This window comes from Meriones unguiculatus, chromosome 3 (genome assembly GCF_030254825.1).
Source record: "Meriones unguiculatus strain TT.TT164.6M chromosome 3, Bangor_MerUng_6.1, whole genome shotgun sequence".
Classification (NCBI taxonomy): Eukaryota; Metazoa; Chordata; class Mammalia; order Rodentia; family Muridae; genus Meriones; species Meriones unguiculatus.
Genome location: NC_083351.1, coordinates 8041346 through 8067385, shown reverse-complemented (window position 1 = coordinate 8067385; position 26040 = coordinate 8041346). Strand labels below are relative to the sequence as shown.

Sequence of the window (26040 nt, the reverse complement as noted above, 5' to 3'; positions counted from 1 at the left end):
TGAAACAGTGGACCCAATGAAATCTTAATTTCCCCTGGAATCTCATTCTGGGAAAAGACTGATTCCTCCAGATGAAAAATTATCCGCTGAAAAAAAACAAACTCATTATCTGAATACCTTGCAAGAGAAAAATGAGCTGAGAATAGGGGAGGGATGGGAAAAATTATTTTATGACTTGGTTAGACAACTTAATTGTGCCTGTCTCTTGGCTTCTATCTAAACGTGCTAGGTAGGATCTCAAGGATGAATTGGTTACCTTATATCTAAATCACTGTTCCAAATAAGTCACACTGAATATGTATGTTAATATGTTTTAAATTTTCGTTAATAACTTGAGGATTTTTTTATCCTTTTCTGTTGCTTTCTTTTTTTATTTTAAAGAATACTCTTACTGTTTCAAAGGCATCCAAGGGTTAGTCTGAGGCTTTTAGCACACTTCATAATAACAGCTGACCAGTTTCATCATTACCTTGTACTAGATGGTCTCGAAGCCCCGTATGTGATCTGATCTGTGTTAAACACATGGATGATTTCTATTTCTGATGACTTGTTGTAGTTGAGTGAAGAGTGAAATTACTTTTGAATTATCTGATATAAGTTTAACAGTTTCAAAATGTATAACAACCCTTTCTACATGTTGAGAGTCAGGAACTATATTAAGAGATTCATGAAAATCACATAATACAACTCTGATTTTTGAACTAAATCATAAAGGTTCTGAGCCGCTTTACTTATTTTTTCCTGACTTATAACCCACCTTTCCTGATTTGTTTGTATTAGTATAGAGTGTAGATGCTCCAGAAATTGATTCCCTTTTACTATACAAATAGTTCTTCTTGTAAACTGAAGTCTCTTGTTTTGGGACTACTTGTTGTTAATCTCCCCCCAAAATATCATTGCAAGCTCTTTGCCAATATTCATTTTCTGCCCATAAGGAGGTAGTTTCAGCGTTAGTAAAAAGTGCCACAATTTCTGCTGTGTCTATTCCTGCTAATTAACAAAGACTCATTTTTTCCTTTCAGAATTAATTCAGAAATCTTTTCTACATAGGTCTTTAATTTTTTTTACTCTGTTTGTGTGCTAAAAATAGTCAGTCTAAAATGTTATCTTCTCTTTGCATAAGAATCCCCATGGGAGAATTGAGTAGAAGGCAAACTAACTAAAATACATCCAGCTTTGGATCCAAACAGTCGACATGTGCATCCCGTAGTTTCTGTTCTACCAAAGTCAATCCTCTCTCAGCCTCATATGATCATTTTCTTGGACTATATAATTCCTTATCACCTTGAAAAGTTGGAAATAAATTACCTAGCTCTTGAGTAATTAATTCAATTGTGGGCTATAGCCCGTTAATATCTCCCAGTAATTTTAAAAAATCATTAAGAGTTTGTAATTGAACTCTCCTGATTTGTGCTTTTTGTGGTAAAATTTTCTATAACCCTATCTTATATCCTAGATAATTGATAGAATCTCTTTGTATTTTTCCAGGAGTAATTTATAATCCCCAGCAAGGCAAAGTTCTCTTTACTTCATCAAACATTTTTCCCCTAAGGTATTTGTGTCTGAATCAGCCAGTAAGATATCATCCATATAATGATAACTTCTAGATTGAGGAAATTGTTTACAAATCATCTCTAATGGTTGCAGTACAAAAAAATTGGTACAAGAAAGGGCTGATTAACAGTCTTTGTGGTATGTCTTTCCAGTGATATCTTTTTATTGGACAACTATTTATTATTATTATTATTATTATTATTATTATTATTATTATTATATGTAAATACTGGGAAAGCAAACCTTTCCCTATCAAACTCATGCAAAGGAACTGTGAAAAAGCAATCTTTTAAATCAATTACTATCAAAGGCTATGACTTAGGTAATAAGAAAGGCAATAGGATTCCAGGCTAAAAAGAGCCCATTGACTGAATCATCTTATTTATGGCTCTTAAATCTGTGGACATCCTCCATTTTCCTGACTTTTTTTTTAGATAACAAATACAGGAGAATTTCATGGACCGGTAAATTCCTAGTGTGTTGAACATATAGCTGCTATTCTAGTACCTGTAAATTTTTTTTGTCATAGGCCATTGATCCACCCATACAGGCCTGTCAGTTAGCCATTTTGAAGTTAGGGCAGTTAGTACCTCTGAAAGACCAACGCCTGTCCTGTCCTGCTTACGGACAACCTAGATAGTCTAAGTGTTCTTGATAATACCCTGTGATACTTTGTCAAAAGCATTCTTTATATTATGGTTTGTTTCTGAGATTGGAGGAATGTTAGTCTGTGTCTTCCATTGTTGCAACAAGTCACATCCCCATAAATTCATGGTAATATTAGACACATTTAATATTTAATTTCCTACTTGTCCTTCTAGCCCTATACACTTGACTCATTTTGTCTTGCACTTTGTTTTACCCGAAATAAAGCTCCAGTCTCTAGAAGCTGAATATTTACCTCCTGAAGAGGCCAACCTGGATATCAAGAATTTGGTAAAATTGTTATGCTTGCTTTTGTGTCTATTAAATCTTCAATTTCATTTATTTGTTATTTTTAGTTTTAGTGTCTGACCATTTATAGCAGTTTGCTAAAATACTTGTTTTCTGGACTCTCTTGAATTTTTTGTTTTATCTACTGAAGCTGTCCTGTCCTTGATTACATCCAGAGCAAGGTTGTTTTTAACAACAGGCATTGAATCTTTTGATTGCTTTGTGGATTCCTCTGGCACTGATACAGAATAATTGAACCAAATTTAATATTAAGGCCAATAGCAAAGGGTTACTTGTTGATCTGCATTCATTAGTCCAATGGTAGTCTTTGTCATACCTTCTTTTGGATTATTTCTAGAAAACAAAACAAAACATTCTTTGTAGGAGCACCCTGCCTACAATCTCTTTTCAAATGTCCTTGCTTACCACAGTTAAAGCATCAGACATTTTTATTTTCTCAGAAATTGTTTCTGTCAGAGCAGCATCATAAATGTGAGATCCAATACCAGTCGTCTCTCTAATCCATTTCTATTGCCTTTAAAGGTCTAATCACTGTTTTTCATTCTGAATTAGCATTTTCATAACCCAAAGATTCAATCAGTATTTTTCTGACTTCTGAATCTGATACTATTCTATTTACAGCTGAAATTAATCTTTGTAAAATATCAGTGAAGGTTTCTTTTTGGCCTTGTATAATTTTAGTAAATTACTCAGAACTCTTTCCTGATTCTTCAACTTTACCCCAGGAATATACAGCTGTTAAGTGGCATATCACCAACATGTGATCATCAAATTTAAGCTGCTTTTGTAAATCACCATATTGACCTTCACCTAGCAACTGAGTCTGGGAAATATTAATACCTCTAGCCTGATTTCATTGTTCTGTGGCCCTAGCTTCCTTTTCCACCGTGTTTGCCATTGTAATTGAGGACCAGCTTCCAATATTGTTGTTGCAAAATCTTTCCAGTCTTTAAGGATAATTCCATTCTGTGTTGTCCAAGATTTTAATATCTGCTTCACATTGGGTGAATTTATATCATATGAAATTATTGCTTCCTTAAATCTCCTCAACTCTAATGTGTCTATAGAATACCATTTAACTTCTCCATAACCTTGGGGGTACTTATCATCTTCTACTATGTCTTATATGGAAACTGGATAAACTAAGGTTGGTTTTCTAACAACTTTGAATTATCCCTTTTCAGTCTCAATATGTGGTATCATGGTAGGCTCTTGTCTAAATTCCTCTGTCTGTATCTATTTTTCTTAGGTCTTTCTAAGACTTGTCTAGATTCCTTTGTCTGTGTCTTAGTATTTTTTCTCATTTTTGTTTATAAGTCTCTCTAATTTTTCTTCTAATGTTTGTACCTTATCAATACTCTTTTCATATTTTTCTTTTCCCTGTATGTCTAAAGCTTTTTTTCTTTGAGTTGATACAGTAAGCCATTGTGGCTATTAAGAATAAAGTGTAAAATAACAAAATAATAATACTTTTAATCCATATTGAGCCAATTTCAGTTAAATTGTTTAGCTTTTTTTTTCCTGCTTCTATTTTCAAGCCATCTAAAGAAGTACCTTCTATTACGGCACTTCCCACCTTTAACTCTCTCCTTGAGGACTTCCAGGTGACTTAACAAATCTGATGGCTTTTCAGCTGGAAAGATCTCTCTGTCCATGGGGTCACGCCACAAGTTGGAGTCAAAATAGTTTTAAACAAAATTCCAAATGTTCCGTTTTAGCAATGAAGACTCAGGAGCTAGATGCTGGGGTAAAAGTAAGAAAAAAAAAACAAAACAAACTAAAACAAAAAAACAGACATGGTGGCACACTATCTTAATCCCAGTGTTCAGGAGGCAGGGGCAGACAAATCTCTGAGTTTGAGGACAGCCTGTCAACAGAAGGCATTCCAAGACAGTCAGGGATACACAGAGAAACCCTGTCTCTAAAAACTACAAGAAGAAAATTGGAAACAAGAGGATCAAAGAAATTGAAGTTGGGGGCTGTAGAGATGGCTCAGCAGTTAAGAAAACTTATTTTTGTTGCAGAGGACCTAGGTTGGTTCCAAGCACTTGCACAGTAGCTTATGTAACTCCAATTCCAGGGGATTGATGCCCTCTTCTGACTTCCATAAGCCCCAGGCACACATATGGTACTTACTCTTGCATGTAGGCAAAATACTCATACACATAAAGAAAAATAAATAAATCTTTTTAAAAAGAATGCTTATTTTTTAATTTGAGGCCATCCTGGGCTACACAAGACCCTGTCACAAAAGAACAAAAACTAGTAAATAAATAAATAGGCTAGGTTTGCTACACCCTCAGTAGAGATAAATAAATCTTCTTGTTGTTATGTGTTTGTCTGTTTATCTGGGTGGTGGGACAGCACTCGAGTGGAGGTCAGAAGACAGCTTGCAGGAGTCAGTTCTCACCTTCTTTTATGTGGGTCCTCACACACAACCATGGTGCCACTCTACACAGCAGGCTCACTCGTGCCAGGACAGGAAGGGGGGTGTGACAGAGACTGAACCTCCTTTTGTGACACCCATATTAGTAAACCTTGGTGTGTTTAAACCCACTGAGAAGCGGGCTCCAGAACCATTTCAGACTCTAGCACATTTGTGTGAAAGTGTCACCAAGAACCCTTGTTTGGGGACGGGTTGATCCCCTTAACTCTGACACTGGAAGGGAAGAGGACAGAAATACTCCCCAAGACTAAAACCATGCATCCTTGAGAACAGCTACAAGCGCAGCCATTTCCAACAAGTGACCATAGCTACCGTCCCGTGATGGGAAAGTGCCTGTAGAGGGAGAGAAGCCAGAAGGTCAGCCCTGGAGAGAAAGCTCCTTTAGAATTCTAGCTGACTGCCTCAGCTTTCCCAGTTAGCTTCTGTTAGATGTTGTGGGACCCCAGTTGGTGATGTCATATCCCAGTTGCTATTTGTTGTATTTCTTGTAAGCCTCACCCAGGGGACTCTTGCTCTGCCCAGGACTCTCTACTGGGAACTCCAGCTGGCTGCCTCAGAGGGGCTTCCCCAGACAATTTCTGTTGGATGTTTCAAGAGCCCAGTTTAGTGATGTTTTGCCATCAATCTATCATCACTTGCTATTTATTCTTTTTAGATTTGTTGTTTTTGAAACCGGATCTCTCTGTGATGCTCGTTATGTGGACCAGGATGGCTTTGAACTCACAGAGATTGTCCTGCCTCACCAGGGCTTATTATTTTTAATTATTCTTGCTACATGACTTAAATTCACTCATTCAAAACTGAACGTGTGGCCAGTGTAGATCATACTTCAGATGGTAGATGTAAATGCGTGGCCTCATGGTGGCCAAGAACAAGGAACCGAAGAGGCATGACAGAGGGTGTGAGCTCTGCCGCTGGGACTCCCTCCATGGGCGTGTCGATCAGACCAGGAAGGGCAACACTGAAAAGGCAAACCCCTGAGGGAGCTAGCTGTGGCTGGCCCTCAAAGCCATCATCCCCGCTGTCACTACGCCAGGCTGGATGTATGTGGTGAGGAAAGACCCTGTCCACCCATGACTGGCTCTCTCAGAAAATCCCTCAGAGAGTTCCCTAATCAATGGCCATAAGCAGCCAGGTAGGGCCAAGACCAACCAGGACTCCTCTCCTTTCAAACAGAAGGTCCAAGGCTTAAAGGACTGCTCTAGCCTGAGGGCCCCAGCCATGAAATCCCAGAGATCTGGGGAAAGTGAGGTGTTAACCCCCACTCAGGCTTCAGCTGGATCTGAGGCTCCTGATGTCACCTCTAGTAACACTGACAACTGAGAAAAACCCATTTGTCACCCAGAACTCCCAACAACTCACTGTGTTTCAAGTTGGCATCAGAGGCATCTCAGGTCTCCAGAGAGCAGGGATGGGAGGCTCCACCTTTCTCCCACCTGACTGACCCAGACCCCAAGGGACAACAGCAGTCCCTTGGCCACCATCAGCCTCTCTGCATTCATCTGTGGCTCTTGATCTGACTCATGACTCCTGCATATCACCATCAGGAAACAAGGACTCGAACTCAGGGATTCAGACTCTACTACAGAGAGAGGTGCCAGGGACCCCAGGGTCCACTTGGCTGTGGCTGCAGCCTGATGGGATGCTTTGTAAACAATTGCACATCTCTTACACAGCACCATCACCCCAAGTACTAGATGCAGAGACTAGGGATGTAGCTCAGTGGGTAAAGTACCTGCCTGGCATGCATGAAGTCCTGGGTTAGCTCCTGGGAAGAGGTTAATCACAGCTTTGGGGAGGAAGAGATGAGAGTGGAAGGATGGGGGTGGGGGTTCATGCTCGTCTGTAGCTACAAAGGGAATTCAAGGCTCGACCAGGAAACATGAGGTCCTGTGTCAAAACAAAACCAAATGCCTGGTGCAGCTTCTTTGCCCTTGACATGTTCAAGGAGCCATGGTCAAGATAACAAAAAAAAAAAAAAAGAAAAAGAAAGAAAGAAAGAAAAAGAAAAAGAAATGGTGGAGTATGCTGGAGCAGATGGACACATCTGGTATAGCACATCCTTCATGTGGGCTTCATTATACCATGTGACCAGAAAGACTTCCCTGGGAAAGTGGCTTCCTTGAAGCAAGAGAAAGAGCCAGGCAGGCAGAGAAGGTGCAAAGGTCCTGAGGGAGCTACCACTGGGGTTAGCAGGGTGAGGGTGGGCGGGGTCCTCCCCTGCTGAGAGGACACTCTGGGGTGTCTCCCTGGGGTCTCTTGAGGGGAAGGGCACATAGGTGCTCTCTACTACATCAGGGTGAGGGAGAGGGAGGCTCCCACCAGGCAGGCGCAATGAGGAGAGAAGGAACCAGATTGATTCTGGGCCAATTTTGGGGTAGAACTGAGACAGCTGACCGATGATTGGCTGTGAACAAGAAGCAAGAAGCGAGACAATGGGCCCAGGCTAGACTTGGCTTCCAAGGAGCTGGGAAAGGTGGCCATCCTGAAAGAGAGCAGGCAACTGTAAGGACAGCCAGTTCTGACTGAGGGGACAGTGGTAGGGGAGGGCTTCTCTGAAGAGGATGCTTCCTAAGACCTAAACAGAGGAAGAGGCGAAAGGGGATGCTGGGAAGACCATAAGGAAGGCTTTAGGGGGGCTTCTAGCAGCCCCAGGGGACCCCAGTGTTGAAGACAAGGGGAATGAGTCCCGGAGGGGGCCAGAAGCAGGCACAGCCAGTCCAGCTGCTGACTCAGCTCTGAGAAGGAAAGGGGCTCCGCCTGTGAGCAGCCCAATCAGATCGAGAAATGCTGGGTGAGAAATAGTGCCGGGTGAGTCATCCCGTGCCTGCTGTTTCAAGCCTGCCTTGCAGCTCACTGGTTCATGCTGCCTAGGAGTGGGGCCCTCATCTCCAAATGACCAGGTCAGACCCCGGGGCCTCGTGTGGGGAGCGCTGCATTGCACAGGACAGCTTTTCTTTGCCTCAGCTAGTCCCTGTGGCCTTCCCCGGGACTCAGATGAAAACAAACAGCACACAGAGACTCAGCTCGTGTCAAGAAAGTTGATGTGTAATTGGAGGTATTCAGGCATGTAAAAGAAAAAAGAGAGGCAGCTTTTGGGGTCCAGGCTGAGGGAGGAGTTCTCTGTGGTGTTTCTGTATTGTGTGGGAGGCCCCGGGTTCAGTCCCCTGCACTTCAGAAAACCCCTGTGTGGCAGCATAAGCCCATAAACCTAGTGTTTAGGGAAGTAGAGGCAGGAGGATTATAAATTCAAGGTCAAAATAAATAAATAAAAATAAAAAAAGAACTAAAAGTCAGGTGCAGCGGTGCATGCCCACAATCCATAGCTCTGGGGTAGAAGAGGGAAGTTACCCTGAAGCTTCATTTGAAGACCAGGCTGGCCTTGACTTTGCAGAAACGCCCTCTCCACTGCCTCTGTGTTGAATTATAGGTACGCTTAAATCTCCCCCGGGCCTCACTCCCTCTTTGAGCTCTTTAAACTCGTAGGATGCTATACGGATCTTACCCCGGGGATGCTGACCACCCAAGGGAAGAGCCCCCCAGTCTCCCAAGGGGCTACAGGCAAGCCTAGCTACTCTCTGCTCTGGGAAAACCCTCAAGGGTCTCACCTACCCCAGACTGGCCTCTAACATGCTCTATTACTCACCTTCTGATCCTCCTACTTCCTAAAAGCTGGGATTACAGGACAGACTGTGCAGTACCAGGACTGAACTCAGGCCTTAGCATGTGCTAGGCAAGCACATGTTACATGTTACTGTGTTACTGACTGAGCCACTTCCTCAGCCCTGAAAACACTGTCATACTGCCGTGGGATAGCAATCTCCAGAGGGAGGAGGAGGCCTTCCTGTGCCGGCCAGTACACAGTGAAAACGAATCTCCAGGTCCCAGGGCCTTTTCCTGGACAGACAGTAATAGTTGTTTCTTCACTAGGCTGTTGTTACCTGCATGCCAGCCATCAAAGCGAAGGTTGACCACCGCTACTCTAAAAATTCAAAATCCAAAACATCCCCAACTCAAAACTCCTCAAACGCCAGTGTAAGTCCATCAGCGGAAAATTGTGTCCCTGACTGCATACGAGGCTCAGTCTCCACTGTCAGCTTGCCTGGGTTTAGTCACCTGGGAAACACGATGTTAGATGTTTCCTCAGACTTCCAGCTGAGGAGGGAAGACACACCTCGGATGTGGGTGGCAGCATCCCCTGGCTGGGTCCTGGACTCAATAAAAAGGAGAGCGTGAGCTGAAGACCAGCGTTCATCTCTCTGTGTTTCCAGACTGCTGATCCAGCCACCTCGCCTTCCTGTCACCACGCCTGCCTTGCCATGCGGGGCTGTCTCCCTCTGAACCCAGGAGCCCAGGCATTAAGTTGCTTTTGTCAGCCCCTCCTCTCTCCCTCTCATCTATCTGTCTGTCTGTCATCCATGGAACAGAACTCAGGCTTGTGCAGCAAGGACTTTTACCTGAATGGCCATCTCACTGGCCCGGGTGTCAGGCATTCCCCCCACCACCACAGGTGCATGTGTGTAAAACACACTTGAGTCACATGCTTGAATCTGTGCCTCGTGTCCGAGATGTCTCGTCACGTATGTAAACAGTTTAAAATCCTGATATCTAAGCTAGTTCTAGCCTCAAGCATTTCCAGACCAGGGACAGTGGGCCCGGAGTAGGCTCCGTTGGTCTGCCTGGCCTATGACGTAACAGCAGAGACGAGGATGCTCGCCCAGCAGAAATCTGACTGCTCCTGGTTCTAGAGGCTGAAGTCCAAGGTCAGATGTTGGTGAGCTGCCTTTCCTCAAGGTCTCTCTTCTTGGCTTGTAGACGACACCCTCTCACAGGGTTTTGTTTTGTTTTGTTTTGGTTTGGTTTGGTTTGGTGCTTGCATCTTGCTGAAGTCCCTGGTTAAAAGGACAGCGATCTTACAGCAGTAGGGCCCCTCCTAACCTGCTCACCTTCCTAAAGGCTTCCCCTCCAGATGCAGCCCTGTGGTGGGGAGTCCAGAGCTCAGCACACAGGTTGGGGGTGTGGGGGACACTGAGGCTGCCCACACCTCTCTGCTCCACACTACACCAAGTGGGCATAGTGAAAGGCATTTTTGAGTTGAGGAGGCTAGAGAGATGGCCCACCCGCTAAGAGCTCTTGTTGCTCTTCTAGAGGACCTGAATTTGTTTCTCAGCTCTCACACTGGGACTAACTGTCTGTTAGTCCAATCAACCTCAGAGGGCACACATGCACGAACACGGGCACACACACACACACACACACACTCGGAACATACTTACATGGACATACACACACACATAAAAGTAACTGCTTTTTAAAAAGATATTGAGTTGAGACAGGTGTGAAGATGTACATTTTTTAATCCCAGCATTCAGGGGATGGGAGGCATGAAGATCTCTGTGAGACTGAGGCCAGCCAGTGCTACATAGTGATAACCTGTCTCAAAAGAAAAAAAAAAAAGTACTGAGTTTAGAGGTGACTTGTTCAAAGTCATATCAGAAAAAAAATAAAGCCTGAGGGTATAGTTCAGGGGTAGAGTGTTTGTCTAGCATGCATGAGGCCCTGGGTTCAATTCCCAGCATTGGAAGGAAGAGAAAAAGGGAAACAGAGAAGAAGGGTGACGGGGAGGAGGAAATAGAAGCAGGAAAGGAAACAGAACAAGTAGGTATGGTTACATAGGCCTGTAATCCCAGAGCTTTTTGAGGCAAAGGTGGGAGGATTGGGGCCCAAGATCAACCTCAGCTGCACATAGAGTTCGAGGCCAGCCTGAGCTTCATAAATCCTGTCTCAAAGAAGGAAAAAGGAACAGAGGGCAGTTCACTCCCTGATCCTCGTGATGGGCTTTTTTTTTTTGTGCCGTTTCCAGCTTCACACACCCTGGAGGGGAGAAGGAAGGAAGGGAGCTGGGGTCCCAGAGGCACCTGAGCTGGTGGCATCAGCCTCAGCCCCGAGTATTCATGGGTATCACACCAGCAGCAGCAATGGACCCAAGATCCCACTTAGCTGCAGGAAGACCCCCAAATCTGACGGCAGGGGATGGGGTGTGCGGGTGGCAATAGCCCTGGGGAAGCTTTGCCATCAGCTGGTGACCCCAGGCACCCCACTTGGTATCCCCAGATAGCTCATGTCATAATTCTCTGAACTAGCACTTCTCGGATGACCCTCAGCAGCCCAAGATGAGAAAATTTGAATGACATACTTACCAGGGTCTGTCCCTGCACTCCTCCACCATGACATCATTTCTGGTCTTCCTGTCTCCTTCCTCTCTACCTTCTAACTCTCAAACCACTGGGTTGGCCAGCAGGGAAGTTCTGGGCCTCTCCCAGCCCAAGTGGACTGACCAGAGAGGCAGGTGGTGGCCTTGAGGCTAGCGGTTTAAGCACAAGCCACGGCTCTGTCAAAACCACAGAAGAGAGATCAAAAACAGCCCTTTGCAGTCAGAATGAAAAGCGAGACCAAGAGAAACTGAGTTCGAGGCCTCGGCTACAGAGAAGCCCAACGGCGGTTTCTGTGAAAGACACGCAGCCCCAAGGCTGTTAAATGACTCAGTTCGGGGGCCATGGTGATGAAGGTGATGCCTCCTGAAGCACGTGTGTGCGGGCATGCTTGTGTACGTGTGTTGGGGCATGTGTGGATACAGGAACATGAGGGAGGGTGCATGTTAGTTCAAAAAACCCCACAGCTCTCATCTTAATGAGAATTAGAGACAGTTGATCCTGACGCCAATTTGAGTGACCATGGCCTGGAAACACAGATTCAGGTTGCCCCAAATTCCATCTTCTGATGTGGAAGCAGTTTCATGAGGCTTTTGAGAGTTTTACAAAACAAAGTCATAAATCAAGGCACTTTTAAAACACATTGGTGAATACATCCGAGAGGCAGGTACAGAGAGACAGGGGAAGCTTTTCTATACGCTCAAGATACCATTTGAGCTTTTGGGTTGGCAGCGAGCTAAGTCTGCTACGTTAATAGATTCTAAAGGGATTTTCAGCTTTCAGTTACAAGATGTCAGTGCCAAGGAGGAATGGCTGTCCTGGAGGGCTAGCACACGACAAAGTAACTAGCCTTTGGACCTACACCCTTCCAACCTCTCCACAGAACTGCAGTTCTAATCATGGAGTCCCTGCAGACACAGCTTCTTTTCAAGTTTTTATGCACATACGGGTGTGTGAGAGGCTGAGATTTTAGGTATATGCCACCACTTGTAGTACCTGTCACTCAGGCAGACATCCGTGGTTGGAGATGAGCCCTTCCTAACACAGGACCGTCTTACTCAAGACGCCTGCAATGCACCCAGGAAGGCTCTTCCACACAGGGTCCCATTCCGAGGTCCCAGGTGGACATGTATTTCAAGGGCCACTACTGAACCTCCTCTGTGGGTCAGAATGCGGTGAACTCTCCCTGTGTTGGTGACCACTGAGCCTCCTGAGAGGGGGAAGCTCGGGACAGTCCATACCTGGAGACCCCATCCTCAGGAATCCCAGCCCAGCAAGGCAGGAAGAGCTGGTGAGCCCACCCAGCCTGGGTCAGGAGATGGTGGAGAAAGACCAAAGGCTGACAGGAGTCCAGGTGGGGACCTTAAGCTCCTAAGTCTCAACAGTCACATCCCTCCATCCTCCAAACATCCCATGCGGGTAGCGCTGGACCCCACTAGACAGGCAAAGAAACAGGCTCAGGCTCAGAGTGTCCTAAGATAGGGGCATCCGCTGAGCCCCAGGCAGTGGCCTTCCACCCACAGCTAGCACCGAGCCCATGAGAACAGGAAGCTTGTGCCCTGCTGCCTCTCCCTCTGTGGACAGAAACCTCCCAGGAGATGGAGGAGTTAAATGTTGCTGATAATGGCACAGAGACATACCTATAGATACAGGAAAGAAAATGATTTGTCGAAGGAAAGAGACAGATGAGCAAGGAATTGTGGCGGGGCTAGACTGCTCCAGAGGATGCAGAGAGTGGGACCCCTGGGTCTTTATTCTGGATCATTTGCATAGTATACATAAGTGCAAGCTCTGTTTCCTACAACAGCAGGGAGGCTTCCAAGCCCACAGGCAAGTGCCTTTCTTTGCTATTCACCTTCCTCAGCAGGAAGGATCCCACAGACACACCGGATCTTAGCCCTGGAAAATTCTTCAGGCCTCTTCTCTTCCTCCCCAGACTGAGACTTGATGGGTCTGGAGCCCTGCCCAGCAGACAGGCAGCCTCCACAGGGGAGCGGTGCCTGTCCCAAAAGCAGAGGTTGGGAAAAGCAGTTTCTGTTGCCTCAGAGAAGAGGAACCTGTCATTGGCACCATTAGAAACAGATCAGAAGGGACCTGAAATACTCTGGGGTCAGGAAGGGATCGGATTTGTGCTGTGATGGGAGTTATTTATCTGACTGCCAGCCAGAAGATCTCAAGGTTCAGTTCTTGGCTAGCTCACCACAAGTTTTACAAGCGTTATTGGGTCAAAGCATCCTAACAAGCCTTTCCACAACAGTCAATCTTAAAATAGTGAAAAGCAGGAAAAAAAAAATGTTTTTTGTTTTTTTTTATTCAACGTGGTCACCACTTTTCCCCCAACCCCCAACCAAATCCATCTTCTGGGTCCTAACATGAGGCTTTTGTTAAGGTAGGAGAGATGTGGATGTTGGGTAAGGAGGCCTGGTCAAGGCGTAGTCCTTCCCACCACTGGCCTGTCACTTCTTTTCTTTTTTTTATGGCAGCTTCTCCTCTGCCAGCATGATATTCAGGGCAATTCCAGTTTCTTGGGGTTCATTGCTTTGATGGTTTGATAGCCTTGTTCCTGCCAGGATGGCTCCATTCCACTCAAACTATCACAGAAAACCTGTTGCTGTGGACCCAACCTCAGGCCATGCTCACTGGCCACAGCAGTCTGGCTTTCCCCTTTTGGTTTCCTGTGCACCTCATACATCCTTGGCAGCCTCAGCCCTCAGCCCTCCGGTGCTGGCCACTGGGAAAGCCCTGGTCACCCACAGCCCTTCTTCCTCTCTGTGGACAGAGCTCCTGAGTCCAAAAACAGGAAAATTCATTCATTCCCTATGTGTTCTCAGCAAGCAAAGGCAAAAAAGCCTAGGGAAGGCTGAACAAGAGGAAATTCAGTGTTTTATCCTTAGGGAGGTGGGGGGGGTGAGCTTGATGCTAGAACAGGCTACAGCAGAGGGCAGGAAGGGCCGAGGAGAGCCTTCATGTCTCCCCGGTGCAAACATCCCTACTTATGATCCAACTTAAAACTTTCAATGTTGGGTGCTGGAGAAATGGCTCAGAGGATAAGAGCACTGATTGCTCTTCCCAAAGGTCCTGAGTTCAATTCCCAGCAACCACATGGTGGCTCACAACCATCTAAACATGAAATCTGGTTCCCTCTTCTGGCGTGCAGGTGTACATGCTAACACACATTGCATAAGTAATAAATAAATAAATCTTTAAAAAAAAAACCTTCAATGTTGTTAAAATGGTTTCACACAAAGCCGGTAGAAGTCATCCGTACCTTGATCATGCCTTGACTCTTTCATGGGCTGGGCTAAGTGGCCAAGTCCTCTTTTTCCCCCCCTCTAAGACAGGGTGTCTCTGTATAGCCTTGACTTTCCTGGACTCACAGACCAGGCTGGCCTTGAACTCACATCAGTCTGGCTGCCTCTGCCTCCCTGAGTGCTGGGATTAAAGGCATGACACCACGCCGGGCAGTGGTAGCTGCTTTTGCTTCTTCTTCCTCCTCCTTCTCCTCCTTCCTTCCTCCTCCTCCTTCTCTCTTTTTAGTTTTTCCAGACAGGGTTTCTTTGTGTGTAGCCCTGGCTATGCTGGAATGTACTCTGTAGATTAAGCTGACTTGTAACTCAAGAGACACTGTTACTTCTTTGACACCAAGTCCAGATTCAGATCCTCTTTCTTGATGCTGGATGGAGACCCCCAGCTCAGGTCCCAGCCACAAGATCATGAGGACAAAGCCTCTAGACACCACAGGGCCAAAGTCTGCAGGGCCCGGGGTGGCTGTTCCTATGGTCACAGACAGGTAAAGCGAACCACAGCCCATCAGGTGGTGGCTCTGTTGTATTGTCCACATCACCCCTCCTTGGCATTGTCATACTTTTATAGGTGATGAAAGCCAGCTGAGGAAGTCACACAATATTCCCCAGGTCACATGTTAGGAGGAGATGTTTCTGAAGCCACATGCTCTGCTCTCCTCCATGTGGGCTGAAATGCTCAGAGGAAGCCAAGAGCCAGGCCAAGGAAGACCTTGAGTTGGACCAAAATGTAAATTCCCAGAACATCAGAGTATCACAGAACACTTGTCTTAGAAGTAAATAATGTTGCAATTCATGCTATATATACTCTCAGAAGGGACAGGAAATAAATAAACAAACAGCAAAAAAACAAAAGAAATCTGGTGAAGCAGCACACACTTGTAATCCTAAGTAAACGTACAGGCAGGAGGATCAGAACTTCAAGGCCAATGCTGGTTTCATAAAAAAAAAAAAAAAAAAAAAAAAAAAAAAAAAAAAAAAAAAAATGTGGAACAGTCACAAAGCAGAATATTATTCAACCTTCAAAATAAGAAAAGTGTAAAAGTGTGCTGTCGCCTTATTATTAACCAGTCTACCACCCATGCCTATATACTTAATAAATTCATTTTCTTTCAGAAACTAAAATCATTAAGGAAATCCTGACACGTGACACTATGGGTGAAATGGAAAGATATTACATACAGTGAAATAAGCCAGTAAGTGAGAATAGATGTTGCTTGATTCCAGTTGTGTAAAGTTCCTAGACTAGTTAAATTCAGAGACGCAGAAAGAATGATGGCTGCCAGCAACAAGAGGAGATGGACATTGGGAGGTAAATTTACTGAGGCAGAGTTTCCCCTGGTGAAATGAGGGAAGCTGAACAAGAATTCTGGTCCTGGCAGGATGGCTTGAGCAAGCCTGAGGACCGGAGTTTGATGCCCAGGATTGATGCTAAAAAAAGAGGCCTGACTCATACATACTGGCATATGCACCCCCTCACAATAATAGACAAGACAGACAGACAGACAGACAGCCTCTATGGGACAAATTGTCTGTGTTTTACCCATTCTAAATAACCTGTCCACAGGTGCAAGTAAATAATCATTCATGGGGCTGGAGAGATGGCTCAGAGGTTAGGAGCACTGTCTGTGCTTTCTGAGGTCCTGAGTTCAATTCCCAGCAACCACATGGTGGCTCACAACCATCTATAATGAGATCTGATGCCCTTTCCTGGGTTGCAGGCACTGTATACGTAATAAATAAATCCTTAAAAAAAAGAATTAAAAAAAATTTAAAAAAAAGTAATCATTCATTTTTTCTACACTGGAAAGTAATCATGAGAAGACATATTACAGGAAGAAATTTTAAAACTTATTTTGCCTGTAGGCATGTACGTGCACAGGGCACATGGGCCAGAAGAGGGCACTGAATTCCCCAGAACCAGAATTATGAATGGTCATGAGCCATCATGTGGGTGCTGGGAACAGAATTCTGGGCCTCCAAGAGCAGAAGGACTCTTTTAACCACTGAGCCATCTCTCCAGCCCCAAGTGAGGGGGAAAAATATGTAAGTAAAAGGTACATTGTTTACAAATAAGGAAACAGAAAAAAAACTAAAATAATCCCTTTATCAGCAGGGATCACACACAGGACAACACAATCCTCTAAGCTGAGAAACTTTAAATCTAAGAATCTGGCATTTTTTTAAAAAAAAAACTTTTTGTTGTTTTTAATGTATGGGTGTTGGCCTGCGTGTACCCCTGTGCACCGTGACCGTGATTGGTGTCCATGAAGGCCAGAAGAGGCCATCGGATTTCCTGGAACTGGAGTTACAGATTATGAGCCACCATGTGGTGCTGGAACCTCTGGAAGAGCAGCTAGGGCCAACTGCTGAGTCATTTTTCCAGCCTGAAAGTGGAGCTTTTTTTTTTTTTTTAAATTATGTGTGTGTATGCACACACATACACAAGCGTCCACAGGGGCTAGAGAGGGCCATCGGATGACTGCAGCTGGACGTACAGGCATCCGTGTGCCACCCAATATGGGTGATCCCATAAGCCCTCTGATGGAGCAGTCTCTTGGTTACTTTTTCATTGCTGTGGTAGAACACTATGACCAAGGCAACGTACTTGGGGAGGTTTTATCTGGAGCTTATGGGGACAGCATGGCAGTGTGGAGCACGACTTCAGCAGCCGGAAGTCGGGAGCTGAGGTCTCACACCCAGAAACACAAGGACGCAGAGAGAACGCACACACTCGAAACACGGAGTCTTTAAACTCCCACAGCCCACCTTAGTGACATTCTTCCTCCAGGCCACACCTCCTTAGAGACCAAGCACTCACATGCCAGAGGCTACAGAGAATATTCTCATTCAGTCACAAGCAACATGTGCTAACTGCTGAGCCACCTCTCACCCTTACCAAAGCTGAAATTTAGCATTATGCAACCTAAAGCATACAAGGCACGGGAGAAACAGGATCCCACTCCCGAACTCCTACCAAATCCGTTTCCAGTGTGGTACTTGGCTGTCGGCTTCCCAATTTATCTTCCCTAGGGTTGTGGGCCAGTTTCTAGAACTGACCCCAGAAATGAGCATGCAGATACCAGAGACCTCAAGAGAACCCTCCCACAGAGATCAAGGAGAGAGCTCAGTAAGACAGGCATTTTTCAGGGAGGCTCTTGCAGGTTCAAACATGCCATGCGTGAGTATGAAAGTCAAAAGACCACATTGGGGTAGGGAGTTTGCTTTTTTTCTTTTGTTTTTCCTCAACATATATGCCAGACTAACTGGCCCACGAGACTTTGGGGTACCTCCATGTCCACCTCTCAAGTCTCACTATGTATCTGGCTTTTACATGGGTATTGGGTATTTGAACTCAGGCCTTCAAACTTACATAACAAGGATTCTTATCCGCTGAGCCAGCTCCCCAGGCCTGAGATACTTTAACATTGACCTTGGTTCTAGCCTGCCTGGGGAACCCACACCCCCATCTGTCCGGTAGACAGCCATCTATCCAGAGCTACAGAAAAATCGAGAATCCCAAGTAGGGTCCAGTGGTACACGCCCATAATCCTAATACTCTGGAGGCAGAAGGATAGGAAGTTCAAGGTCACCCTTGGTTACACTGTGAGTTCCAGGCCAGCCTGGGCTATATGAGATCCTAGTGCGAAAGGACACACACACACAGAAAAGTTACACTGCCAGTGATGGGGGTGCACCTCCAGGTAGCCTGTGTCTCCCTTAGGCAAAGCGAGCCCGGTTGAGAGCAGTTCACCTGGACATCAAGGGGGACCAGCAGCAAAGACAGGCTTACATTGGGACAGGAAGTGCAGGGCCCTGAGCTTTATTAACACACCACTCATAGCACTTCCTCCTCTCCCCTCCCACAGAGTTCCCACTTTTTGGACTCCCGTGAGGTAGGTGGCCTGGACGCTCACATCTGCCCAATCCAGAAGAGATAGCAGAGCCACTCCCATCTTGTCAGGTTCCAGCTTCATCTTGAGGGCTTCCAGCTCTCAGGTGCGACATCCTCAGGGGATGCTGAGGGTGCCAGTAGAATACTGTCCCCTTCTGGGTAGCAAATGCGTGGGGTGTCTAGTGGGAGGGGCGGATCCGGGGAACCTGAGGCTTTGACCAGATCGGTGGTGGGACCTGCACTCCCAAGGCCTGGAAGGTAAATGGGGAGGTGTTGGGGAGCTACCAGGGGAGAGATGAATGGGAAAATATTAGGGGTGACTAGGGGATGGGTGGGGCCCAGTACCAGCCTCAGGCCCTCCTGCACCTTGGAGTGAGGGCCACTTCCTGGTTAGAGTGGAGCAGGTGGCAAGGAGTATCAAAGTTGGCGGGACAGCTTGCCAGAGCCGAGGCTACCCACCTTAATAGGCTCGGTCCCACCTGGATACTTTCCCACCCCAGGCTGGACCCTACCAGGCGGGTTGGGCTGGTGGTGGCTGACAGCTGACGGCGCTGCGCTCCACAGGAGACAGAAGACCAGAGGTCCAGGCTCTTGGGAACACAGCTTTTCTCAGACTTTGGAGGGAGGATGTCCCAGCCCAGCAGACAGTGCTGTAGAGAGCAAAGTTAAAGGCCATCCACAGCTTTGGAAAACCCGAGCACCACAATCTCCTCCCTGGGAGGGGAGGCCACAGCTCTATCTCCTGGCTTGTTACCCTAGGTCACCCCAATCTCAGTCCCTGTTGACCTGGCCAAGATGGAAGAGAGGATGTGGACATTAGTGGATTCCTTTCCACACTGGACGTGGCCCTGAACACCCATGTTACATGACTTCACTAAGCCATCCTCAGGACCCCAATTCTGAGGATGTTCCCTCTCTACCCACTTTGGGAGCCAAAGGTCTTTCCCCTCTTCTCTTCTCCCAACTGCAGCCACTCTGTCCTCCACCAGGCGTGGGCAGGACACCTTTTGATTCCCATCCTGACTAGATCATGGGACACATAAAGGTTTGGGTTCAAATCCATCTCTCCTACTAGCTCCGCCCTGTCTCCATGGCCTGTGTGGGAGTAAGGGAAGACAGGAGCTGCTGTGGCTCTGGGGAATAGCCCTCTTAGAAGCTCTCACGCAGTGCTGAGGAGCTCAGTGAATAGGGCCCACGTAGATGTCCATCTTAGACACAATGTGGGGGACAGACGCCACATCTGCCCAGGGACTGAGGTCACCACCAGCCCAGGTGAAGGCTGAGGCCTGCTAGCATCCAAGAGCCTTGAAGCAAAAATAGCTCAGGCCCCATTAATATCTGCCTCAGCCTCTTAGGGAAGGCAGCTTACCCGTGGCAGAGCCAGCGTGTCAGAGGCATCAAAGCTCTTCCGTCTATGAATTCGATACTGGTGTGGAGGATCCAGAATGGAGAGGGGGATGCTCACCCTGAGGAAGAAGGTGCACCACCGGAATCAGCAGGGCCCACATTCTGGGCTCCACCCTTGCTGACACTGTTCACTGGGAAACCCCCACCCCACCCCACTCCAGGAATCCCAACACTCTCACACTCACCTGACCTGCCCAGGCTCCTCCAGAGTCTCAGGGCCCTGCTGGTCCCGGGGTACCCCACACAGGCGGCAAGGGGTACCCAGATCCACTGGCACAGCAAACAGGCGCCGGTTGATACGGTAACAGTACACACCTGTGAGTGCCACGACACACCACAGTTCTCCTAAGCCGGGGGCTTTGTTGCCAGGGCCTCGGGGGCTGTCCCTAGGCACACAGCTACACCATGCACTGAGGCGCCACTCTGCGCCATGTTTTTTCCAAACCCTTTCCTCCCAAAGTCTTGGGTCCACACCAAAGTTCAGGCAGAAATGTCTTCCGGGGCACTGAGAGCTATACCTGACCGTCAACGACAGCTTCTGGACACAGGTGGTTACAAAGGGCAGGACCAAGGCCAGCCAAAGCCTCAGGCCAGGATGGGTGCCACACTGCTCAGACACCAGGCCACCCTCCCCCAAGCCCCCAGCTCAGGGTGCCCTGGTGCAAGTGAACACTCACACTCGTGGTCCTCTTCCACACTGCGGCTCTCTTGCAGGTCTGGGAACACAGCTCTGGGAGAGAGAAGATGAGCTGGACGAGCGATGGAGTCTCCCACAACCACCTTCAGGACTTCCCATGCACCCCTGCTTACTCAGGGGAGCTGCAAACACAATCCTCTTCGTTGGCTTCTCGAAACCTCTGCAGCACAGAGAAGAAGGCCTCGGATTCACTGGCGACTGGAGAGGAACTGTCCACAGACCCTGGTGGGCAAAGCACTGGTGGGTGAGTTGAGCTGGGGGGTCCATCTCACCCTTGAGACTTGTCACCCACGGTGACTGCCAGCTCTGTTTGAGCCCAGCCTGCTCTGCTGTAATCATCTACATACAGACAGCACACTCACAGAACCCTTAACAGGGGCCACAAGTTCTTTTTTATTTTATTTTATTATTTTAGACAGTAACTGGCAGGCCTGAAACTCCATATACAGACCAGGCTGGCCTTGAACTCAGAGACTGAACTGGCCCCGCCTCTTTACTGCTTGGATTAAAGGTGTGTGTCTGCTTGCTTCTGTTTTAGGGACAAGGTCTCCTGTAGCCCAGGCTGTCCTCCAGCTCAACACTTTTGCCCCCATCTCCCAGCACAGAGTCTGCTGACACACAGGCACCTGGCTTACATGCAGTTAGCTGAAGAGAGAGGGGGAAGCTGGACAAGGTTCCCACTCCGAGGAGGCTGCCTTCTCAAGGGGGACACTGGCTGGGAAGCTGGAGGCTGTTGGGATCAGTAAGCAGGCACTTCAACTGGCAGCCCCAAGGGACCTGACAGACCAGTTATCAGGCATTTGTGAAGACACCCAGACCACCTGCTGACCACCTGGAACTACCTGCGCATGCCCTGGGTCACCCTATAAGAGAACTGGAGCCCTCCCCCCCCTCTTCTTCTTCCTCTCTTACTCTTTCTCTTTCTCTCTCTCTCTCTCTCTCTCTGCAACCCCCCTTCCCCTAATAAACCTCCCACGTGGAACCGATCTCATGGTATGATTTGTGAACCCGTGTGTAACCTCCACAGGCGCACATTTCCCAACATTGGTGCGTTGGTCCTAACAGAGGCCAGAACCACGTGGCTGAGTACCAACAGGCAGAGGTTCCAAGGGAGGTCCAAGAAGGTGACCAGAGCAGAGGCCAGAGAAGTCAGGAAACAAGCCAAAAGGAAGCTCCATGGGTGAAGAAGGCACATGTGAAAGCCCCAGGACAGGCAGGTGCTCGGCGTGTGTGAGGGACGGTCAGGAGGGAACGTGGCCAGGACACAGTGAGGGGTGAGGGTGGAGGGGTGAAGCTGGGAGTCTGAGATGATCTGGGGACAAAGAGTGTCAAAATCAGGCCAGCCATGTTTTTACAGGATCTGTCCTCGTGGCTGAGAGGTGAGGGAAAGCAGGGATGGTGAGGAAGAGGTCATGGACTCCAGCAGAAATTTCCTAAGGAAGTTCTAGAGAAGGTACTAATGGTCAGGCCATGGAATACGTAAAAGGCAGGCAGAATCAAGGCTGGGCCCAAGGGCATAGCCTGACTTACTAGGCTTAAAAGGCTGCCATTTACAGAGAGAGGAGGAGGAGGGGCTGCCCACAGGAGAAGGGACAGAAGCCAGGACCATGGTTATAGATGTGAGATGAAGATGGATGGAAGGAAGGAAGGAAGGAAGGAAGGAAGGAAGGAAGGAAGGAAGGAAGGAAGGAAGGAAGGAAAAGAAAGAAAGAAAGAAAGAAAGAAAGAAAGAAAGAAAGAAAGAAAGAAAGAAAGAAAGAAGAAAGAAAGAAAGAGATACCACGATGACACGAAGATGGAGCTGCATGCTTTTAGTGGTGGCAGAGGCAGGTGATCTCTGAGTTCTAGGCCAGCCTGGTCTAGAGAGGGAGTTCCAGGGTCATCAGGAACACACAGAGAGACCTTTGTCTAAACAAACAAACAAAACTGGCTGCTCTTGCAGAGATTCAGCACCCACAAAGTGGCTCACAACCATCCAATTCCAGCCTCTGACACCCCCCCCTCTGACCTCCACAGGCACCAGGACACACACGACACAGACATAAACACAGGCAAACACGCACAGAAACGAACAGTTAATAACCAAAAGCTAAAATGGCAACATTTCTGCTGCATGCATTTTAACACTCAGCTGACAGTAACAGGGTGGAAGAAGACGGAGGGAGGATAGGTGCCCCTGAGGAGCCAGAGGGGCAGTAGAGTGGAGCCGTTTCCATTACAGTTGGCCTCTAGGAATGCTCAAATATAGGGCATCCTTGATTCACTCACTCATCCAGCTTCATTTGTGTCCAGGCTAAGGTAAGAGTGGTCCAAAAGTACCCCTCACCTGAAATCCAATCATGGTTCAGGTGTGACCGGGAATGCCAGCTGCTGCTCTCTGGCATATAAGACTCCTGGGAGAAGGTCACTTTGGACTGAGGAAGTAGACAGGACTCCTGGGAGAAGGTCACTTTGGACTGAGGAAGTTGACAGGACTCCTGGGAGGTCACTTTGGACTGAGGAAGTAGACAGGACTCCTGGGAGAAGGTCACTTTGGACTGAGGAAGTTGACAGGACTCCTGGGAGAAGGTCACTTTGGACTGAGGAAGTAGACAAGGATGGCACAGGCTAGATCAGCAAGCAGTCCCGACCCAAAGGAAGTCCTATTTCAGGGGAACAACATGCGTGTTGTTGACATCTAAGCTGACTTAGACTCTGGCTTAGTGCCAACCTCAACTGGGGAACTCAGAACAGGGAAGGTGAGTTTGGCTCCACTTCAGGTGTGGCTGTGAACAAGCCTGGGCTCCAGCCTCAGTGTTTCCACCCATACAATAAGGCTTGCCTCCTACTCCCCAAAGTGCTAAGAACGGATAGCAAGGACGGGACACATCACACTGACTCTTCTAGAAGCCTCAACCCCTATTAGAGGAGCTGTTCTATGAATAATTTATCAGACAGGGGAGTGGAGGCTCGAGAAAGCTCCCCGTGGCTTCTGGGAACCCCTGAGTTACCTTAAGCGGCTTGTGTGGTTGTGACAGGATGGACCTTGGGACCTGTGTCTTGTGAGGCCCCAGACCTTTTGGTTCTGCCAAAGGCATTGGCCCTTTCAGACCTTCAGTGGCTAGCAAGGGTACTGAGGGGGGCCACAGTCCATCCCGCTGGGGCTCCGGGTGTTGGCATGTGGCAGGCGGGAGAGAGTCCACGCTGGAGTTGGTATTGCCAGACCAGAACATTTCAAATGTGTCTCTTCCACGACTCTGCAGCAGGTCCCACATGTGTCTTCTGTCCTGTGAGCTGGGGGTCTCTGAGGAAGTCTCTTGGGATGGTGGTATGTCTAAGCTGCCACTGTCACTTCCATGACTCTGCAGCAGGTCCCACATGTGTCTTCTGTCCTGTGAGCTGGAGGTCTCTGAGGAAGTCTCTTGGGACAGTGGCATGTTTAAGTTGCCACTGCTGCTATAGTCCAGGTTTGACTGCAAGAAACAGGTCCAGTTACCCAAAATGCAGCCTGGCCAGTGCCCAGCCACTGTGGCCTGCTCTGGACACATGGATCTTCACCCTCCTGAAGCCTTGGGGTGTCCCAACCCAGTTCTATCCTCCCGGGCCCTCAGTTTGCACCATCAGTGAAATGGGTACATTGGGTAAGGTTGACCCTGGAGGCTTGGACATAGTCACAGGAATAGGTGGTGTTTTTCCTCCTCACCTGGGCATTACCAAGGTGGCCACCCACCTCTGACGCTGCTCTGGCCACAGACCGACACATGGCATCGTGCCCGGCCCACAGCTGCTCCAGCAGCTCCAGACTGAGGAGGCGAAGCTGAACGGGGTCTTTTGTCTCTGCCATCTTGGGCATGGGTCACAGCTCCTCACAGCAAGGTCGCTGGCTCTGGGCTGCAGAATGTCCACAGGAGGTGCTCAGGCTAGGTTCCACCTGATGTCAAAACAGCAATGACAAAAGATGAGGGAGGGAACCTTGCCACACAGGCCTGGATTCAAACCATCTGGTTGCTTGACCTCTGTGCGCCTCCTGCCCTCACCAGATAAATAGGGGAGCATAGTGTTTACCCTACCATGCTGTCAATGGGGCACACGGGGCAGTGTGTTAAACCCTTAACACAGCACTCAATAAAGGTCATTACTACTAACCCAGCCAGGCTGTGCTTCTCGCCCGCCAAGAGACTAAGACTCCCACTGGACTCCCACTGGACCTTCCCTATGTAATCTGATTCCTGGGGCCTGTGAGATGGCTCCGTGAGCAAAAGGGCTGACTGCCATGCTTAACAATCTGAGTTCAATTCCCAGGGCCTACATGACTCCCACCAATTGTCTTACCTTCACCCGTGTCATGGCATGTGCTTGCCATACGCACACAGAGTGCTAATTCAAAGCTTGGCAGCCTGTTACCTGGTGCTAGCACTGAGCCCCAAGGCCTACAGCACCAAGCCTATCCCCTGCCACAAAGCTACCCCCAGCCATTCTTTCTTTTTATTTATTTTTGCCTGTGTACCCCATGGTCACACAGCTAGTAAGTGTCACAAGCAAAGTTTGAACCAAAATATGGGTTCCTGGTTGTTGTGCAGGACATTCTGACATTCAGATAGCTCCCTCCTGGTGGGAGGAGGCTCCTCCTCAAGGTTGCTTTAAACACAGGAGCGACTCAGAACCCGAGCTAGATGGGCTTGTCAGCGAGGCAGCTGCCTTGGGTCATACAAGTTCCTGAAGACTGGTTAGCTCACCCAGCCACACTCGGGTAGAATCATGTCTCTGCTCTCTTGGCTGTGCTCTGGGGCAAATAGACCTTTATTGACACATGACTGCCGATTAAGGGTCTGCACTCAGGAAAGCCTGGTCCTGACCGGGCGTTGGCAGGATCCTGGGAAACCTTCCCCTTCTCCAGCCAGCTTTGGTCCCTTATAAGTTAAGCGCAGGGACACCTCCTTTGCTTCTGGAAGAGATGTCTGCAGTGTAGACAAATGCTGCCCATTTCTCTTTGACCCCAGGTGCAGACTCCTCCACCAGCACCAGAGCCCCTAACCTGTCGCAGCCCTGCCACCCCACACACTCCTGAGGACTTGGCGAGCAGAGCAGATCCCAGCCTCTCACTCACGCGCACCCAGGCAGGGTGCACACCGAGGCAGGCCGCTCGCCCCTTCTCTACCGGTCTAGCACACCTCGCTGGTCCCAAGATCACTGGCCGCCCGGATGAAAGGACTCCACCGCTCTCCACCCGGAAGCCCGGGTTCCCAGCAACCCGGGGCTCCGCCTCTTCTGCCTCTGCCTCAGCCTCCTTGTAACGCAGAAACGGGACCTCCAATGGTTGTCCTGATTGGCTAATGCTGGGGCTCCGCCGCTGTCCCGATTGGCCAATTGGCGGGGGTCGCCAAACAAACGTTACTTCGCATCCGGAAGCGGCAGTTTCAATTTAGGGGTGGGACTAATGGGGCCTCACTGTTGATTGGTTAACTGATAATGACAACTCTCCCAACTCGAACTTTACATACAGGCATGGTTACCTAGAAAGGCAGGCTCCTATTAGTCAGTCCACGCAATTTCCGGATGTGAAGCTGCCAGTGGCTGCGGATGGGCGGGGCAAG

General features: G+C 48.1%; 1 protein-coding gene across 8 annotated transcripts; it reads right to left on the bottom strand.

Annotated features, from left to right (window-relative positions):
• Window positions 1–18257: 18257 nt before the first annotated feature.
• Miip (migration and invasion inhibitory protein) lies at window positions 18258–25812 on the bottom strand. Of its 8 annotated transcripts, none has more exons than XM_021649176.2 (10): window positions 24779–25812; window positions 24150–24377; window positions 23458–23919; window positions 22794–23046; window positions 20581–20689; window positions 20448–20500; window positions 19956–20085; window positions 19733–19829; window positions 18876–19013; window positions 18258–18614 (listed from the first exon to the last, which is right to left on the bottom strand). In XM_021649176.2, the coding sequence occupies exons 2-10, from the start codon at window positions 24297–24299 to the stop codon at window positions 18543–18545; spliced, it is 1464 nt and encodes a 487-aa protein (XP_021504851.1). In that variant the 5' UTR covers window positions 24300–24377; window positions 24779–25812; the 3' UTR covers window positions 18258–18542. The 8 variants fall into 8 exon arrangements, with proteins under 8 accessions (XP_021504851.1, XP_060235095.1, XP_060235097.1 ...); XM_060379112.1 differs by having other exon boundaries at window positions 25183–25812; XM_060379114.1 differs by having other exon boundaries at window positions 25482–25812.
• Between the last annotated feature and the right edge of the window lie 228 nt (window positions 25813–26040).